Genomic DNA, 19,946 nt, shown 5'->3' with positions numbered 1-19,946 from the left:
ATAAATCTAGCATTCCATCAGCTTCAAAACTTTATACGTTTGGGGTTTTTCTCTTACTAGATCCACCTGGGCCACCTTCTTGCCCAGAGGTAAAAGATAAAACAAAGTCCAGCATCTCGCTGGCATGGAAACCTCCAGCCAAAGATGGTGGCAGTCCCATCAAAGGATACATCGTAGAAATGCAAGAAGAAGGAACCACTGACTGGAAAAGAGTAAATGAGCCAGATAAACTTCTAACTACCTGTGAATGTGTGGTGCCGAATTTGAAAGAACTCAGAAAGTACAGGTTCAGAGTGAAAGCTGTCAATGAAGCTGGCGAATCCGAACCAAGTGATACAACTGGAGAGATCCCCGCAACTGATATTCAAGGTACTGGTCCTTATTCCACCTATGCATTCACCTTTGGATATTATTATTAAATGGGTTAATTTACTGAAGATATGTCAGTTACTTTATTGCATACGGTGAGCTAAATCCTGTTCTATTATTCGTGGTGTTACAGAGGCACCAGAAGTTTACATTGACATTGGAGCACAGGACAGTCTGACTTGTCAAGCTGGCACACAGATTAGGATTCCTGCTGTCATCAAGGGGCGCCCAACACCAAAATCCTCTTGGGAATTTGATGGAAAGGCAAAGAAGGCCATGAAGGTGAGAAAATTATAATTCTATGTGTCTCCCATTGAATCACTCTAAAGAATATTTATACAACCACTGACCATCTTCTTTTCTAATAGGATGGAGTTCATGATATACCCGAAGATGCACAGGTAAGATAAAATGGAAAAGATTCAGAATCTAGTTGACTTCAATACTTCTATTATTTCATTCAAGGTATAACTACTGTTTGTTTGGGGGGTTTTGTACAGGTGGAGACTGCTGAAAACTCATCAGTCATTATTATTCCGGAGTGTAAACGATCTCATTCAGGCAAATACAGCATCACAGCCAAGAATAAAGCAGGACAAAAGACTGCAAGTTGCAGAGTTAAAGTCATGGGTAAGGAAGACTTTAAAAGTCACCATGGAATAAGAACAAATTATTTGTTTTAAAAAGCAACGTTGCTTATATTGTGATATGCATTCAACAGATGTACCAGGGCCACCCAAAGATCTGAAAGTCAGTGACATCACAAGGGGTAGTTGCCGACTTACATGGAAGATGCCAGATGATGATGGAGGAGACAGGATCAAAGGCTATGTCATCGAGAAGAAAACTATTGATGGAAAAGCGTGGACTAAAGTCAATCCAAACTGTGGAAGCACCACATTTTTAGTTCCTGATCTCATCTCTGAACAGCAATATTTCTTCCGCGTACGTGCAGAAAACCGTTTTGGCATTGGCCCACCTGTGGAAACCATTCAGAGGACCACTGCCAGGGACCCAATATGTAAGTTTTAAAATCTATGATTAAAATACCTTCTCCAAATTGAAAAATACATAGCTATAACCAATGCTTAATACTTTCTTTAACTATTTTTAAAGATCCTCCTGATCCTCCTATTAAACTCAAGATTGGCCTCATAACAAAGAGCACGGTACACCTGTCGTGGAAACCCCCAAAGAATGATGGAGGCTCCCCTGTCACCCACTATATTGTTGAGTGCCTTGCATGGGACCCTACTGGGAAAAAGAAAGAAGCATGGAAACAGTGCAATCGGCGTGATGTGGAAGAACTGGAATTTACCGTGGAAGACCTCGTAGAGGGTGGGGAATATGAATTCAGAGTCAAAGCTGTCAATGAGGCAGGAGTCAGCAAACCTTCAGCCACTGTGGGTCCTGTGATTATCAAAGACCAGACATGTAAGCACCAACATAGTATTAGAGAACATCCTTTCGTGAATGTCTTTCTAGACGTTTAATAATAGTCCAAAATAAAAAGAGATATGTCTATACATCGGGAAGCCACTGTGGGTTGAGTGTGGACATGGGCACATTACTCAATCACTCATTCCCTCAACTGCTACAGAATTATCATATTCCCTTACATATTAACTTTTCCTTCATTAAATAAGATGATGCTTGGAACTTCCTTAAGATAATTTTTCTCCATGCATGCTGTTTTACTTATCAGAAGTCAAAGCACTTTTTCCACATGCTCCTCAAAAGGGGCAGAAAATAGCCATTTATTTGCTCAGCAACTGCTAAGCCCCACTTATTTTTTCATCTGTTTGAGAAAAAGTCATATCCATTTTAATAGATAAAATATATACACAAATATGGTAATAATTCTTCCTCTAATTATTGTTACTATCACTACTGCTGTGTATTTATTCAATTCTTCTAAATTTAGGAGGGCCATAGTCACAACAGTCTTTGCACATTCTTATACTAAATTTATGGAAAATAGACATTTGCTTTGCCTCTACTATCAGTTATATTTCTTCAAAGGGGAATTCATCTCAGAATTAACACAATAGGTCCCTCATAACTGCATAAATACTAAGGGGAATATCATGTAAGAACTCTCATGCCTATGCAACTACAATTTTCACTTCTCTCTGCCCCTCCTCAATATCTACATGCATAATGATGCCAGGTAAGTGACAGTCATTAGCTGTATAGAGCCACATGTAGATAAAGGATGATGACCACATATACCTGTTCCCCAAGTTGGTATAAAGTAATTGAAGACAGATCTATTCTTTATATCGGGCTGGGCTACAAAGTCTGTCCATAAATAGCTTTATGGTCACTGTGAATTCTATTTTCTATCCTTTAGTGCTTTTTGTTCCTAATGAAAATATTTGTTTTTAATAATCTAGGCCCACCATCAATTGAGCTAAAAGAATTCATGGAAGTTGAAGAAGGAACTGATGTTAGCATCGTGGCCAAAATTAAAGGTGTACCATTCCCAACACTAACCTGGTTTAAAGCTCCTCCAAAGAAGCCTGATAATAAAGAACCTGTGATCTATGACACCCATATCAATAAACTCGTGGTGGATGATACTTGCACCTTAGTTATTCCACAGTCTCGCAGGAGTGACACTGCCTTATATACCATTACAGCTGTGAATAACCTGGGAACAGCATCAAAGGAGATGAGGTTGAATGTCCTTGGTAAGGATTGCATGGTTTTATGAGAACTGTGTGTGTTTTTTCTGTTCATAAATGTAATGTTTGGCTTCAAAATTATTCTACTAATAAAGTTTTTCTTTTTAAACCATTTTAGGTCGCCCTGGCCCTCCAGTGGGACCAATAAAGTTTGAATCTATTTCAGCAGACCAAATGACTTTGTCTTGGCTCCCACCTAAAGATGACGGTGGGTCTAAGATCACAAACTATGTAATTGAGAAAAGAGAACCTAATAGGAAGACATGGGTGCGTGTCTCCAGTGAACCCAAAGAGTGCATGTTCACAGTTCCCAAATTACTAGAAGGCCATGATTATGTATTCCGGATCATGGCCCAGAATAAATATGGCATTGGGGAGCCTCTTGACAGTGAACCTGAAACAGCAAGAAACCTCTTCTGTAAGTAGCACAGGTTTCACATACAAAGTCATTCTTATGTGTGTTTTTCATAAGTTCTTATAAATCAATGTGATTATTTTTTTCACAGCTGTCCCTGGAGCACCAGATAAGCCAACAGTTAGCAGTGTGACTCGTAACTCCATGACTGTCAACTGGGAGGAGCCAGAATATGATGGAGGCTCCCCTGTGACCGGATACTGGCTAGAAATGAAAGACACCACTTCAAAGAGATGGAAGAGAGTAAACCGAGATCCTATCAAAGCCATGACTTTGGGTGTTTCTTATAAAGTGACTGGCCTTATTGAAGGTTCTGATTATCAATTCCGGGTGTACGCGATCAATGCTGCTGGTGTGGGTCCAGCAAGTCCACCGTCAGACCCAGTGACTGCTAGAGATCCAATTGGTAAGCCTTGACACCATTTGTTTTCTTTTTATTTTTTTTTCCAAAGTGCCATGGTATAGTCACGAATACTAATGTATACTGGTTCTTTCCAGCCCCTCCTGGTCCTCCATTTCCCCAAGTCACAGACTGGACTAAATCATCTGCAGATTTGGAGTGGTCTCCCCCACTAAAAGATGGTGGATCTAAAGTAACTGGATACATCGTTGAATTTAAGGAAGAAGGAAAAGAAGAATGGGAAAAGGTAACTAACGCTTGGTTTTACGGAGATGTACTATGAATAAACTAAAAATGTAGTGGTTATTCTGAATCGCATTAACTTCTATCTGTATCTTTTGAATTAAGAAATCATATTATAATCCAAATATTTGTTATATCAAAAATCTAATGAAAGTTAAGTCATGTTATTGTTAATTTGTCTTTTGGTTATAAACCCTGAGAAAGTGAAATAAATGCATAGTACAGGTTTTTTTTTCAATCATTTGACAATAATTTTAAAACATGATTTCTGATAAGATATTCCATTCAGTGCTTACCTGTAATATCCGATCCCTAAAACCTAAACTGGGAACAGTTTTTCCAAAGGCAGTTAAATATGTCCTTGGTTATGCTTTAGAAAGCTATTAAAACAAGTAGCTACCAAAAACTATTGTAATTATAAAATGTTTGTGATTTTTCCCTAGGCTAAAGATAAAGAAGTGAGAGGAACAAAACTTGTTGTGACAGGATTAAAAGAAGGAGCATTCTACAGATTTAGAGTTAGAGCAGTCAACATTGCCGGCATTGGAGAGCCTGGAGAAGTCACAGATGCCATTGAAATGAAGGACCGAATTGGTAATTAATACTTCTGTTATTTTTATATGTATTTCTGTTTTGGATTGGGAATGAACATCACATTTGTAAAATCACATTTGTTTTTCCAGTCTCACCTGATCTTCAGCTAGATGCCAGCGTCAAAGACAGAATTGTGGTCCATGCGGGAGGGGTGATCCGGATCATCGCCTATGTGTCTGGAAAACCTCCTCCAACCATCACATGGAGCATGAATGAAAGAGCATTACCTCAAGAAGCCACCATTGAGAGCACAGCCATTAGCTCATCCATGGTCATTAAGAATTGCCAGAGGAGCCACCAAGGTGTCTATTCTCTTCTTGCCAAAAATGCAGGGGGAGAAAGGAAGAAGACAATTATCGTCGATGTATTAGGTAAATACTTTCAATCTGTCCATGCAACTTAAAGATCACATTTATTTTATCAACAACAAAGCTATGTTGCCCTAGCCAATTTTGCTCAGTGGATAGAGCATTGGCCTGCAGACTTAAGGGTCCCAGGTTCGATTCTGGTCAAGGGCACATGCCCAGGTTGCAGGCTCGATCCCCAGTAGGGGGCATGCAGGAGTCAGCCAATCAATGATCCTCTCTCATCATTGATGTTTCTCTCTCTCTCCCTCTTCCTTACTCTCTGAAATAAATAAAAATATATTTTTTAAAAGGCTATGTTAAAATAAAATTATGTTACAAATATATTGGAAAATAAGAAAAATCATCCAGCATCTCATTGACCACTACAGTATTAGCATTTTTTTAATTCCTCCTTGTTTCTTTATCCTATACATATTTTATATGGTTGTACTCCTACTGTAAAGTTTTATGTGTTGACTTTTTATATAACATGCTACCATAAGCATTTACTATGCTATTATATAGTTTTCATAAAAGCAACTTTCCTGCAAATGTACATGAATGTTTCACAGTTTGCAAAGGTTGACCATTTTCACATCATGGGACTGTGTCTTTATTTTCTAATTATCATAATACTGCAAAAATCCCTTTGAAGGGTTTCTGTATTCTAATTGAAGAGCAGCATCATATTTAATTATCAATATTGAATTTCTAGACATTGAATATAGAGTTGAACTCCCCAATGCTTTGTCATGCCTCTTGCTGGCTGCTTCATTCCAGTGATTTGTTCAGAAGATAAAGCCCTCCCACTCAGATCTCTCTCTCAGCATGTCTCCAGGAACAATCACACTCCAAACAGTTATTTTCACTTTTTATGTGAAAATAACTAGTTCTCTATTGAACATAATTAATGTTATAAAAACATTATGGTTTCATTAATGAAAATGGTATAAGGAAAAATATCTTATTGGGCAATAATCCTACAAGATTTTAGATTAGTTTCAAGCTACTAAACACTCTTTTACCTAATGGCTATTATTTTAACTTGACCAACTGGTACACTACCAGGTTAAATTTCAACCCTCTCAAAGGTCATTCTGAGATTTGGGACCTCCTGTGCTCCTCATTGATTCACTGGTGACCCAAAAAAAGCCTCACTCCCCTTTGAAAATTGGACACAGAACAGTAGCTATGCTGTTACTCCTTTCTCATCCCGTCTCCCTCTGGGCATCCTCCCAACAGCCCCTTCCTACAGTTACTGTTCCTTCAGCTTCTGCTGAAACCGGGGCAAGCCTGTTGTAAACCTACTTTGTCTAAAAATATGGTTGAAACTAGATACCAGGGGAGGAAAAACAACTCAATTAATAAACACAAAATCTTATTTTCTTCATAACAACATTTGTGTCCCCTTTTTGAAAACAGAGGGTAACAAATATTGAGCCGTATAGTTCATTGAAAGCAAACAACTAGAACGCTTTTCCTCTTATTTCCAGATGTGCCAGGTCCTGTTGGAACCCCATTCCTGCCTGACAACCTGACCAATGACTCCTGCAAACTGACGTGGTTTTCTCCGGAAGACGATGGAGGCTCTCCAATCACCAATTATGTCATTCAGAAACGGGAAGCTGACCGCAGAGCATGGACCCCGGTGACATACACAGTCACCCGACATAATGCTACTGTCCAGGGTCTCATTCAAGGAAAAGCCTACTTTTTCCGAATTGCAGCTGAAAATAGCATTGGCATAGGCCCTTTTGTTGAAACACCACATGAAATTGTCATCAGAGATCCAATAAGTACGTACAGTTTCAAACAATTTCATTCTTAATTACTTCTTCATTCAATTACTAATTTAAAAAAAAACTACAGTGACAAAATATGTGTATAAATGCCAAACATTTTATTCATTTGGCAAGCATTCATTAAGTTAATATGCAATATCAGACCCTGGTAGTATTTGAATGTGGTTGTGAAAAAGATTATGGGAATATATCTGATTCTTCAAATCCGTCCATGTTTACTACACTGGTTGTTTTTAAGTTGCCACTTAGTGGCATAAATATGAAGTGTTTTCCTAATTCTAAAACTACCAAGTCTAGGAACTTCTATTTCCTCATCTGTCAGAGGAAATTAGATTGTATTAGGTCCTTTTTAGCGCTAATGATTCTATGATGAGATCTCTTTTGTTACTTATCAAAGCAGATAGTTTAAGGTTTAAATGCAATCCTCAGAAAGTATTCTTTACGACATTCTTAACATGACAGCTTTTTCACTGTAATTCCATACTTATACTTACAGCTGTACCAGAGCGTCCTGAAGACCTGGAAGTTAAAGAAGTCACTAAAAATTCTGTTTCTTTGACTTGGAATCCTCCAAAGTATGATGGTGGATCCGAAATTATTAACTATGTCCTAGAAAGCCGTCTCATTGGAACTGAGAAATTCCACAAAGTTACACAGGACAACTTGCTTAGCCGAAAATACACTGTTAAAGGCTTAAAAGAAGGTGATACGTACGAGTACCGTGTCAGTGCTGTCAATATTGTTGGACAAGGCAAGCCATCATTTTGCACCAAGCCAATCACTTGCAAGGATGAGCTGGGTATGTGTCCAATGCAGCTTATACTTTGAAAACTTGTACCTTTATAGATTTATCATAAAACATCAGTAATACTGACTTGATTTTGTAATTGTACATTTTAGCTCCTCCAACACTTGAACTTGACTTCAGAGATAAGATCACGGTTCGAGTTGGTGAAGCTTTTGCCCTCACTGGCCATTACTCAGGCAAGCCAAAGCCTAAGGTTACTTGGTTCAAAGATGATGCTGATGTGGTAGAAGATGATCGCACACATATAAAGACCACGCCAACAACACTTGCTCTAGAGAAGATCAAGGCCAAACGTTTAGACACTGGCAAATACTGTGTGGTTGTGGAGAATAGTACAGGCTCTAGGAAAGGTTTCTGTCAAGTGAACGTGGTTGGTAAGTATTATTTAGCAAGACGAATAGATATTCTGTTCTTTCTAAAGCAGAAGTGGAAATATTTTGTGCTGTGATTTTTTTTTCTGCAGACCGTCCTGGACCACCAGTAGGACCGGTTATTTTTGATGAGGTGACCAAAGAGTACATGGTTATCTCTTGGAAGCCACCATTAGATGATGGAGGCAGTGAAATTACCAATTATATTATCGAGAAGAATGAGGTGGGCAAGGATATTTGGATGCCTGTGACATCTGCAAGTGCTAAACCAACATGCAAAGTTTCTAAACTGCTTGAAGGAAAAGATTATATTTTCCGGATACGCGCTGAAAATCTGTATGGAATAAGTGATCCTCTGGTGTCTGATTCAATGAAAGCGAAAGATCGTTTCAGTATGTACTACATTTCATTTTAGTGATTCAATGTTTGATATTGTTAATAGGAAAAATTAAATTTCTAACACATGTTGCTAATGTTTATGATAGGGGTTCCTTATGCACCTGACCAGCCAATTGTTACAGAAGTTACCAAAGACTCTGCATTAGTAACCTGGAACAAGCCAAATGATGGAGGAAAGCCCATAACAAACTACATCCTGGAAAAGAGGGAAACTATGTCTAAACGATGGGCTAGAGTTACCAAAGAGCCGATCCATCCATACACTAAATTCAAGGTTCCTGATCTTCTAGAAGGGTGTCAGTATGAATTCCGGGTTGCTGCAGAAAATGAAATTGGTATTGGAGACCCAAGCCCACCATCCAAACCAGTCTTTGCCAAAGATCCAATTGGTATAGTATTAAAGCATTCATTCAGTTTTCATATTATCCAACTTTGTTTTCAGGTATATTATAATTAATTTTTTATTTTTTTCCTTCTATTATATAGCTAAACCAAGTCCACCTGTTAATCCTGAAGCTATAGATACAACATGTAATTCAGTTGACTTAACTTGGCAGCCACCACGTCGCGATGGTGGGAGCAAGATTCTGGGTTATATCGTTGAGTACCAGAAAGTTGGAGATGAAGAGTGGAGAAGAGCCAATCACACTCCTGAGTCATGTCCTGAAACTACATATAAAGTCACTGGTCTTCGGGATGGTCAAACCTACAAGTTCAGAGTACTAGCAGTCAATGAAGCTGGTGAATCAGATCCAGCTCATGTTCCTGAGCCTGTACTAGTAAAAGATAGACTTGGTGAGTAAAATGTTCTCAGCTTTCTTTGCAAGGAAGATAGGTGTGTCAATGTATACACTTATTTGTAAAATTCATGAACAAATCAAACCTGAAAGTACTATTTTCTTTATTCAAGAACCCCCTGAGTTGATTCTTGATGCCAACATGGCGAGAGAACAACATATAAAGGTTGGTGATACTCTAAGACTTAGTGCCATCATCAAAGGAGTGCCATTCCCAAAAGTAACTTGGAAAAAAGAAGACAGAGAGGCTCCAACTAAAGCAAGAATTGATGTTACTCCAGTTGGTAGCAAGCTTGAAATTCGTAACGCTGCCCATGAGGATGGTGGAATTTATTCCTTAACAGTGGAGAATCCAGCTGGTTCAAAAACTGTCTCCGTAAAAGTGCTTGTATTAGGTAAGAATTTTAATACTTAGGATGTTTTTTATGTAAAAACAAGTTAAAAGTAAATTGTGATATATTTTGAGCTCTTATCTGTATTAAATCACATATAACTGCATTGCTTAACACTTTTCAGATAAGCCTGGGCCACCTCGAGATCTGGAAGTCAGTGAAATTAGGAAAGATTCTTGCTACCTTACTTGGAAGGAACCACTGGATGATGGTGGTTCTGTTGTTACAAATTATGTGGTTGAGAGGAGAGATGTTGCAGGCGCCCAGTGGTCACCTCTCTCAACTACGTCAAAGAAAAAGAGTCACTGGGCTAAACATCTTAATGAAGGCAATCAGTATCTCTTCCGAGTAGCTGCTGAGAACCAGTATGGACGTGGTCCTTTTGTTGAAACACCTAAACCCATCAAGGCTGTGGATCCTCTACGTAAGTTGCTTTCTCTAAATACAAAATATTATTTGACTGTCTTTGAGAATATTCTTTATTCATCATAACTTCTTCTTTTGAAAAGATCCCCCCGGGCCACCCAAGGACCTACACCATGTAGATGTTGACAAGACTGAAGTCTCCCTTGTTTGGAATAAGCCAGATCGTGATGGTGGTTCTCCAATCACTGGATATTTGGTGGAATATCAAGAAGAAGGAACCAAAGACTGGATTAAGTTCAAGACTGTGCCAGATTTAGAGTGTGTTGTTACTGGACTACAACAAGGAAAGATCTACAAATTCCGTGTAAAAGCTGAAAATATCGTGGGTCTTAGTCTCCCTGACACAACTATTCCAATAGAATGTCAGGAAAAATTAGGTAATTTTTGGATTGGCATTATTATTTTGTTTCTTTTTAAAATTATGCCTATTTCTTTTAAAAATCTAATTTCTTTGTGTTTACTTTTTAGTGCCTCCATCTGTGGAGCTGGATGTGAAATTAATTGAAGGCCTTGTGGTAAAAGCTGGAACGACAGTCAGATTCCCAGCCATTATAAGAGGTGTACCCTTTCCTACTGCAAAGTGGACAAGTGATGGGAGTGAGATTAAAACCGATGAACATTACACAGTTGAAACTGACAATTTCTCATCTGTACTTACCATTAAGAACTGCTTAAGGAGAGACACTGGGGAATATCAAATCACAGTTTCCAATGCAGCTGGCACCAAAACAGTAGCTGTACATCTTACTGTCCTTGATGTTCCTGGTCCACCAACAGGTCCTATTGATATTCTGGATATTAGCCCTGAGCATATGACTATCTCCTGGAAGCCACCCAGGGATGATGGAGGAAGCCCTGTGATAAATTATATCGTTGAGAAAAAAGATACAAGAAAAGATACGTGGGGTGTTGTCTCTTCAGGAAGCAGTAAGACAAAGCTGAAAGTCCCACATCTGCAAAAGGGCTCTGAATATGTTTTCCGAGTTAGTGCAGAGAATAAGATGGGTGTTGGTCCTCCCCTTGACTCCACACCTACTGTTGCTAAACATAAGTTTAATCCTCCATCGCCTCCAGGTAAACCAGTGGTTACTGACATTACTGAAAATGCTGCAATGTTGTCCTGGACTCTGCCAAAATCTGATGGTGGCAGCCCAATAACTGGTTACTATGTAGAACGTCGAGAAATAACTGGCAAATGGGTGAGGGTCAACAAAACACCTATAGCGGACTTGAAGTTTAGAGTGACAGGACTCTATGAGGGAAATACATATGAGTTTAGAGTTTTTGCTGAAAATCTTGCAGGACTAAGCAATCCATCCCCAAGTTCTGACCCAATAAAAGCTTGCCGGCCCATCAAACCACCTGGACCACCTATTAATCCTAAACTGAAAGACAAGACCAAAGAAACAGCTGACTTGGTGTGGACAAAGCCTCTCAGTGATGGTGGTAGCCCCATTCTAGGCTATGTAGTGGAATGTCAGAAGGCTGGTACGACCCAGTGGAATAGGATTAATAAAGATGAACTCATTAGGCAATGTGCCTTTACAGTACCAGGACTAATTGAAGGAACTGAGTACAGATTCCGTATAAAGGCAGCTAATATTGTGGGAGAGGGGGAGCCAAGAGAACTGGCAGAATCTGTGATTGCAAAAGACATCCTTCATCCTCCAGAAGTAGAACTTGATGTTACTTGTCGTGATGTTATTACCGTTAGAGTGGGCCAAACTATCCATATTCTTGCTCGAGTCAAAGGCAGACCTGAACCAGACATAACTTGGTCCAAGGAAGGCAAAGTACTGGTCCGTGAAAAGCGGGTTGACATAATTCAAGATCTACCTCGTGTTGAATTACAAATTAAAGAAGCTGTTAGAGCTGATCACGGCAAATATATCATCTCTGCTAAGAACAGCAGCGGACATGCCCAAGGTTCCGCTATTGTTAATGTCCTTGACAGACCTGGGCCTTGCCAGAATTTAAGGGTTAGCCATGTAAACAAAGAGAACTGTACAGTTTCTTGGGAAAACCCACTAGATAATGGTGGCTCAGAGATAACCAACTTCATAGTGGAATCTCGCAAACCAAACCAGAAAGGCTGGTCAATCGTTGCTTCGGATGTCACTAAGCGATTAATCAAGGCGAACCTTTTAGCCAACAATGAATACTACTTCCGAGTTTGCGCAGAGAATAAAGTAGGTGTTGGGCCAACCATTGAAACAAAAACTCCAATTCTGGCTATTAACCCTATTGATAGACCAGGTGAGCCTGAAAACCTTCACATTGCAGATAAAGGAAAGACATTTGTCTATCTAAAGTGGCGGCGGCCTGATTATGATGGTGGCAGCCCAAATCTATCCTATCATGTTGAGAGGAGACTGAAGGGTTCTGCTGACTGGGAAAGAGTACATAAAGGAAGCATTAAAGAAACCCACTTCATGGTTGACAAATGTGTTGAAAACCAGATTTATGAGTTCAGAGTACAAACAAAAAATGAAGGTGGAGAAAGTGACTGGGTAAAGACAGAGGAAGTTGTTGTGAAGGAAGATTTACAGAAACCAGTACTTGACCTGAAGTTAAGTGGTGTATTAACTGTTAAAGCAGGGGATACCATTAGACTTGAGGCAGGTGTTAGAGGCAAACCATTTCCAGAAGTTTCATGGACCAAGGACAAAGATGCTACAGACTTAACAAGATCACCAAGGGTCAAGATTGATACCAGTGCTGATTCATCTAAATTTTCTCTTACTAAAGCAAAGCGAAGTGATGGTGGTAAATATGTAATTACAGCAACTAACACAGCTGGCAGTTTTGTGGCCTACGCCACTGTCAATGTTTTAGATAAGCCTGGTCCTGTAAGAAATCTGAAAATTTCTGATGTGTCCAGTGATAGGTGTACTATTCGCTGGGATCCACCAGAGGATGATGGTGGCTGTGAAATCCAAAATTACATTCTAGAAAAATGTGAGAGCAAACGCATGGTTTGGTCTACCTATTCTGCTGCTGTCTTAACACCCAGTGCTACAGTAACACGTCTCATAGAAGGAAATGAATATATTTTCAGAGTCCGTGCGGAAAATAAAATAGGCACAGGGCCTCCAACAGAAAGTAAACCAGTCATTGCAAAAACCAAATTTGATAGACCTGGTCGCCCTGATCCCCCAGATGTCACTAAAGTAAGCAAAGAAGAAATGACTGTGGTTTGGAGTCCACCTGAATATGATGGTGGAAAGTCCATCACAGGATACTTTTTGGAGAAAAAGGAAAAACATTCAATACGTTGGGTCCCTGTTAACAAGAGTGCAATCCCTGAGAGACGTTTGAAAGTACAGAATCTCTTCCCAGGACATGAATATCAGTTCCGTGTCAAGGCAGAAAATGAAATTGGAATTGGAGAACCATCTTTGCCATCAAAACCAGTGGTGGCAAAAGACCCCATAGGTATGATATTTTTTCTTTTTCTGATACTATACCAACTCTTAATCTCAAGTACAGAGTGGTTAGAAAAATAAATTAAATCTGTAACTTCAAAACTTTATTTTATCCAACATTTTTCAAAGTAGATCTTTTACCAAATCACCTGAAGTATGCGAACAATGGTAGATCCTAATTTTATGGGGGGGGGTGGGAATAAGGACTCAGTACTTGAGATATTGAAAAGCCTATCTTTGAGAATAGACTATATAAAATTATGGATTAAAATATCCTAGTAGTAGTTAACCATGCATAAATTTATTCTTACATAATTTATTTTCAGAACCACCTGGTCCACCAACCAATCTCAAAGTTGTTGATACAACCAAAAATTCCATAACTCTTGGATGGGGAAAACCAGTGTATGATGGTGGCGCACCAATAATTGGCTATGTTGTGGAAATGAGACCAAAGAAAGAAGATGCATCACCCGATGAAGGATGGAAAAGGTGCAATGCTGCAGCTCAACTTATTCGCATGGAATTCACTGCTACCAGTTTAGACGAAAACCAGGAATATGAGTTCAGGGTGTGTGCCCAAAACCAGGTTGGCATTGGGCGCCCTGCAGAACTAAAGGATGCCATTAAACCTAAAGAAATCTTAGGTGAGGTCCTATATTTTCATTTCATTCATTCATCTTCACTTCTCACACAATTTCCCCACATTCTGTGAATTTTGCTAATGGCTTTCATGTCATTTGCAGAATCTCCAGAGATTGATTTGGATGCCAGCATGAGGAAACTGGTCACAGTGAGAGCAGGATGCCCGATTCGCCTGTTTGCCATAGTGAGAGGGCGACCAGCCCCTAAAGTCACTTGGAGAAAAGTGGGTATTGATAACGTGGTCAGAAAAGGACAAGTTGATCTTGTCGATACGATGGCCTTCCTTGTCATCCCCAATTCTACTCGTGATGACTCAGGAAAATATTCCTTGACAGTTGTGAACTCAGCAGGAGAAAAGGCCGTGTTCGTGAACGTCAGAGTATTAGGTGGGTTACTAACAAGCTTCTTCCTCCTCTTCAAAAAGGCATCTGTCAGTGAAGAGGCTGGGGAGACATGTATATGCGATGTTCTGGTTCTTTACAGATACTCCCGGACCTGTGTCTGATTTGAAAGTTTCGGACGTCACCAAAACATCATGTCACATTTCCTGGGCCCCTCCTGAGAATGATGGTGGGAGCCAGGTGACACATTATATTGTGGAGAAACGTGATGCAGAGAGAAAGACGTGGTCAACAGTTACCCCTGAAGTTAAGAAACTGAGCTTCCAAGTTACCAATCTTGTCCCTGGAAATGAATATTTCTTCAGAGTAACTGCTGTCAATGAGTATGGCCCCGGCGTTCCTACAGATGTCCCCAAACCAGTGCTTGCATCAGATCCCCTAAGTAAGCAATATCCTTTCTTCCTCTTTTTAACTCCAGTCCCCTACGTTAGCAAGGTCAAGATACTGAAACATTTTGATCTACTACTGAAAGAGCATTAATTTGTAGAAACCCAAACAATACAAATAAATATCCAACTCACTCCTTAACTCATCTTGTACTATTTATTTTCAACATACCCAACAGTTTCCATGTACTTTGAAGCAAGTATCATACTAAACACTTAAGTATATAAACAAATGGATTTGATTAGGTTACCTGGACAGCTTCTAAATCACGTTTTTCTTCTAGGTGAGCCGGATCCACCAAGGAAACTGGAAGTTACTGAAATGACCAAGAACAGCGCTACATTAGCTTGGTTACCTCCCCTGCGGGACGGAGGAGCTAAAATCGATGGCTATATCATAAGTTACAGAGAGGAAGAGCAGCCTGCAGATCGCTGGACAGAATACTCCGTGGTTAAAGATCTCAGCCTTGTCGTCACTGGCCTCAAGGAAGGAAAGAAGTACAAATTTAGAGTAGTGGCCAGAAATTCTGTTGGAGTCAGTTTGCCAAGAGAAGCAGAAGGCGTGTATGAAGCCAAAGAACAGCTGTGTAAGTAGTCATTGTCTCATCTTTATCCTGTGAGAAAATGTATTAGAATTTTCTTTTCACATGTAGACATCTTTCCCTGAGGAATATAGTTCCAGAAATACTTCACTAATAGTAGAAAACAGTGGTTTTGAAGCATTTGAGCCCATACACATTGTAAATAAACTATAACTCATGACACAGTACGAAGCATTTGAGCCCATACACATTGTAAATAAACTATCACTCATGACACAGTACGTATATATGTATGTATGTATGTATGTATATAGAACATGGTATACACACACACACATACACACACATAAAAGAAGTTTCTTGAAGCAACACCTATCTTTCTTCTGTATGCTGGGCTCATATTTTCTATTCAATTCAATCTCATTCTTTTAAGAAAAATATTAGCTGTCATGCCAAATTTAATTGAACCCACTCATGAGTTGAAACCCACAATTTGAAACACACTAGTATAATTGCCCACCAGAGGAAACTAACCTCCCCACAAAATTAACATATTTTTATTTTCCTTTTAGTGCCACCAAAGATCCTTATGCCAGAGCAAATTACTATTAAAGCGGGGAAGAAACTTCGAATTGAAGCCCATGTGTATGGAAAGCCTCATCCAACCTGTAAATGGAAAAAAGGAGAAGATGATGTCGTCACATCCAGCCACCTGGTTGTGCATAAAACAGAGACTTCTTCTATTCTGATCATAAAAGATGTTACCAGGAAAGACAGTGGTTATTACAGCCTCACTGCAGAGAACAGCTCTGGGACAGACACTCAGAAAATCAAAGTTATCGTCATGGGTAAGTTAAGTGTTAGCCAAACGGACGTCGAAATATGAAGATCAAAAATATTTCTCCTATCAAATTCCTGTTCTTATGTTTCTTTCCTCTTGGTTCATGCAGATGCTCCTGGGCCCCCTCAGCCTCCGTTTGACATTTCTGACATAGACGCTGATGCTTGCTCCCTGTCGTGGCACATCCCACTGGAGGATGGAGGCAGTAACATCACCAATTACATAGTGGAGAAGTGTGATGTAAGCCGAGGTGATTGGGTGACAGCGCTAGCTTCAGTGACAAAAACTTCCTGCAGAATTGGAAAACTGATCCCAGGACAGGAGTATGTCTTCCGGGTCCGTGCTGAAAATCGATTTGGCATCTCAGAGCCTCTCACATCTCCAAAGATGTTGGCTAAGTTCCCATTTGGTAAGTTTCTTTCGGGAAGAAAAAAATTATGTCTTCTTTCTAGTCTGTTACTTAAGGGAGAAACTGACATGTCCCTTGTTTTCTTCTCCAGATGTTCCTAGTGAACCGAAGAATGCACGAGTCACGAAAGTCAACAAAGACTGCATATTTGTGGCCTGGGACAGGCCAGACAGTGATGGAGGGAGCCCCATCACCGGTTACCTGATTGAACGCAAAGAAAGAAACAGTTTGCTGTGGGTGAAAGCTAATGACACTCCTGTCCGGTCAACTGAATACCCCTGTGTTGGCCTTATAGAAGGTCTTGAGTATTCATTCAGAATCTATGCCCTGAACAAAGCTGGATCCAGCCCACCCAGCAAACCAACAGAATATGTGACTGCAAGAATGCCAGTTGGTGAGTTTTTGGGGTTTTTTTCTAAGTATTACAGGGGCACATTTAAATCTTAGAATCTCTGAACACTACTGTTTCTACTCAGGAATGTGTTCTGGGGGATAATGTGAAATATGGAACTTTAAAACTTTTGCCATTAAGAAAAATGCTGAGAATACCTCTTTTGGTTTTAGATCCTCCAGGAAAGCCTGAAGTTATCGATGTTTCCAAGAGTACTGTATCCCTCATCTGGGCTCGTCCAAAACATGATGGAGGCAGCAAAATTATTGGCTATTTCGTAGAAGCTTGCAAACTTCCTGGTGATAAGTGGGTACGGTGCAATACTACACCACACCAGATTCCCCAGGAAGAGTACACAGCTACTGGCTTAGAAGAGAATGCTCAGTATCAATTCAGAGCAATCGCCAAGACAGCAGTAAACATCAGCCAGCCTTCTGAACCTTCTGACCCAGTGACCATCCTCGCAGAAAATGGTAAGACTCTGTTGAGTATCAGAGGCGAAGGAGGACAGCACCCATAATGTCTATTTCTCCTAATAAAAAAGGAAATCTACATCTGTGGAGAAAAGAATAAAAATGATAGGTACTTTGTATACAGACATGGAAATTATATTATAGAGAATCTTAATCACATGTTAAACTAAAAAAAAAACAGTTAAACTAAAGGACCACATCCTTTCAACCATACACTTTCACAGAAATATGACCCCCCAAAAAATGATGATAGTGAAAATTTCAGGATGTTGACATTGTAAGTGATCTTTATTTTTTTCTTTATATTTTCAGCATGATCGAATTTCTACCTTAAACCTGCATTTCTTTCGTAATGAATATGTTACTTCTAAAAATTCTGTCTTGAAAGACACAGATATATGAATTTCCCACTTTGATTAATGACATATAATATAGCTTTGCATGTATTAAATCCTTTTCTTTTCTTTCTTCCAGTTCCTCCCAGGATAGAACTGGGTGTGGCTATGAAATCTTTGCTTACTGTCAAAGCTGGAACTAATGTCTGCCTGGATGCTACTGTTTTTGGGAAACCAACACCAACAGTGTCTTGGAAGAAGGATGACACACTGCTAAAACCATCAGAAGGCATCAAAATGGCCCGGAAGCGGAACCTGTGCACCTTGGAGCTGTTCAGCGTGAACCGAAAGGACTCAGGAGACTATACCATTACTGCCGAAAATCCAAGTGGTTCCAAATCAGCCACCATTAAGCTTAAAGTGTTAGGTAACTAAAGCGCTTAACTGGAATCTCATGTTTTATTTTGGCTAATGTGATGCAACAGAATTTACAAAATAATAATGAGGGAAGATGCATATCCTGATGTATATTTTGTAGTCATAGAATTATTCTCATCACGGAACAACAGCATTTTAGGGCTGAAAAGAGCATTCGAGATTACATATTTCAGTTACATAATTTCCCATGTGAGGAAATTATGGTTTTGAAAAATTAAGTGACTTCCAAGGTCATATGGGAGGTTAGTGACAATATAAAGACTGCAGCCAGGTTTCCAGACCTCCATTCTACTCATTCCCCATTTCATGTGTGTTAGTGAAAGACTTCACTTTTCTCCCTTGTTCTTTCAGATAAACCAGGTCCTCCAGCATCTGTTAAAATCAATAAAATGTATTCAGACCGTGCAATGCTTTCTTGGGAACCTCCTCTTGAAGATGGAGGCTCAGAAATCACCAACTATATTGTTGACAAACGTGAAACAAGCAGACCCAACTGGGCCCAGGTCTCTGCGACTGTGCCCATCACCAGCTGCAGTGTGGAGAAGCTGATAGAGGGCCACGAGTACCAGTTCCGAATTTGTGCCGAAAATAAATATGGAGTGGGCGATCCAATCTTAACTGAACCAGCAATTGCTAAAAACCCATATGGTAGGAACATTTTCCTGTGGCTTTTCATTTTACTTTTTAAGTATTACCTTTTAGAGGGGATATTAACTTTTCCATCACTCTCTGCAGACCCACCAGGACGCTGTGATCCTCCTGTCATTAGCAACATAACCAAAGATCACATGACTGTAAGCTGGAAACCACCAGCAGATGATGGCGGCTCATCCATCACTGGCTATTTGGTTGAAAAGCGGGAAACCCAGGCAGTTAATTGGACTAAGGTCAACAGGAAACCTGTTATAGAAAGAACTATCAAAGCAACAGGTCTCCAAGAAGGCACCGAATACGAGTTTCGAGTGACAGCCATAAATAAGGCTGGCCCAGGCAAGCCCAGTGATGCATCCAAAGCTGTTTATGCTCGGGACCCTCTGTGTAAGTGTTCATGAAAAAGTCTCTTATCCTGTGTTGCAATCAACTTTAAACAACCAGGAGTGAGGTTTTAATGAAAAATGTTTCTTATTATTATTTATCTTCAGATCCTCCTGGCCCACCAGCTTTTCCTAAAGTGTATGATACAACCCGTAGCTCTGTGAGTCTTTCTTGGGGCAAGCCAGCCTATGATGGTGGTAGCCCTATCATTGGTTACCTTGTTGAAGCAAAACGAGCTGACTCTGTTAACTGGGTGAGGTGCAATTTACCAGATAAGCTGCAGAAAACCCGCTTTGAGGTCACCGGCCTGATGGAAAACATCGAGTATCAGTTCCGCGTGTACGCCGTTAATAAGGTTGGATACAGTGACCCCAGTGATGTGCCAGACAACCACTGTCCAAAGGACATCCTAAGTAAGTACTACCAGGAAGAATACATCGAGCTTTCTCATCGGTCATATTGTAAGGGGGCAGGGGGCCTGTGTAAACTCCCTTGTGTACATTTATTTGTTTATAGGCTTTGGAGTTGGTAATTCTAGGAATACATTTTTGGAGAGCTGGGTTGGTAATTTGTGG

The 19,946-nt window shown here is 39.9% G+C and overlaps 1 protein-coding gene across 1 annotated transcript in view; it reads left to right on the top strand.

Moving 5' to 3' along the window:
- TTN (titin) overlaps window positions 1-19,946 on the top strand; it is a 282,573-nt gene that overhangs the window by 206,780 nt on the left and 55,847 nt on the right. Inside the window, exons 241-274 of the mRNA XM_014546416.1 lie at window positions 61-369; window positions 503-651; window positions 738-770; window positions 870-999; window positions 1,091-1,390; window positions 1,486-1,803; window positions 2,766-3,062; window positions 3,175-3,474; window positions 3,563-3,877; window positions 3,970-4,118; window positions 4,558-4,708; window positions 4,798-5,079; window positions 6,549-6,851; window positions 7,354-7,656; window positions 7,758-8,039; window positions 8,129-8,428; window positions 8,522-8,824; window positions 8,922-9,230; window positions 9,346-9,627; window positions 9,749-10,048; window positions 10,134-10,427; window positions 10,519-13,485; window positions 13,802-14,122; window positions 14,222-14,506; window positions 14,604-14,903; window positions 15,192-15,494; window positions 16,022-16,297; window positions 16,400-16,699; window positions 16,791-17,093; window positions 17,264-17,563; window positions 18,038-18,325; window positions 18,688-18,984; window positions 19,072-19,374; window positions 19,479-19,784. Of these exons, the coding sequence (XP_014401902.1) occupies window positions 61-369; window positions 503-651; window positions 738-770; window positions 870-999; window positions 1,091-1,390; window positions 1,486-1,803; window positions 2,766-3,062; window positions 3,175-3,474; window positions 3,563-3,877; window positions 3,970-4,118; window positions 4,558-4,708; window positions 4,798-5,079; window positions 6,549-6,851; window positions 7,354-7,656; window positions 7,758-8,039; window positions 8,129-8,428; window positions 8,522-8,824; window positions 8,922-9,230; window positions 9,346-9,627; window positions 9,749-10,048; window positions 10,134-10,427; window positions 10,519-13,485; window positions 13,802-14,122; window positions 14,222-14,506; window positions 14,604-14,903; window positions 15,192-15,494; window positions 16,022-16,297; window positions 16,400-16,699; window positions 16,791-17,093; window positions 17,264-17,563; window positions 18,038-18,325; window positions 18,688-18,984; window positions 19,072-19,374; window positions 19,479-19,784 (11,958 nt within the window). The remainder of the gene's footprint in view (window positions 1-60; window positions 370-502; window positions 652-737; window positions 771-869; window positions 1,000-1,090; window positions 1,391-1,485; window positions 1,804-2,765; window positions 3,063-3,174; window positions 3,475-3,562; window positions 3,878-3,969; window positions 4,119-4,557; window positions 4,709-4,797; window positions 5,080-6,548; window positions 6,852-7,353; window positions 7,657-7,757; window positions 8,040-8,128; window positions 8,429-8,521; window positions 8,825-8,921; window positions 9,231-9,345; window positions 9,628-9,748; window positions 10,049-10,133; window positions 10,428-10,518; window positions 13,486-13,801; window positions 14,123-14,221; window positions 14,507-14,603; window positions 14,904-15,191; window positions 15,495-16,021; window positions 16,298-16,399; window positions 16,700-16,790; window positions 17,094-17,263; window positions 17,564-18,037; window positions 18,326-18,687; window positions 18,985-19,071; window positions 19,375-19,478; window positions 19,785-19,946) is intronic.

The sequence above is a fragment of the Myotis brandtii genome, unplaced genomic scaffold (assembly GCF_000412655.1).
Source record: "Myotis brandtii unplaced genomic scaffold, ASM41265v1 scaffold112, whole genome shotgun sequence".
Classification (NCBI taxonomy): domain Eukaryota; kingdom Metazoa; phylum Chordata; class Mammalia; order Chiroptera; family Vespertilionidae; genus Myotis; species Myotis brandtii.
Note: the sequence above shows the minus strand (reverse complement) of the source record. Positions and strands in the feature narration are given on the sequence as shown.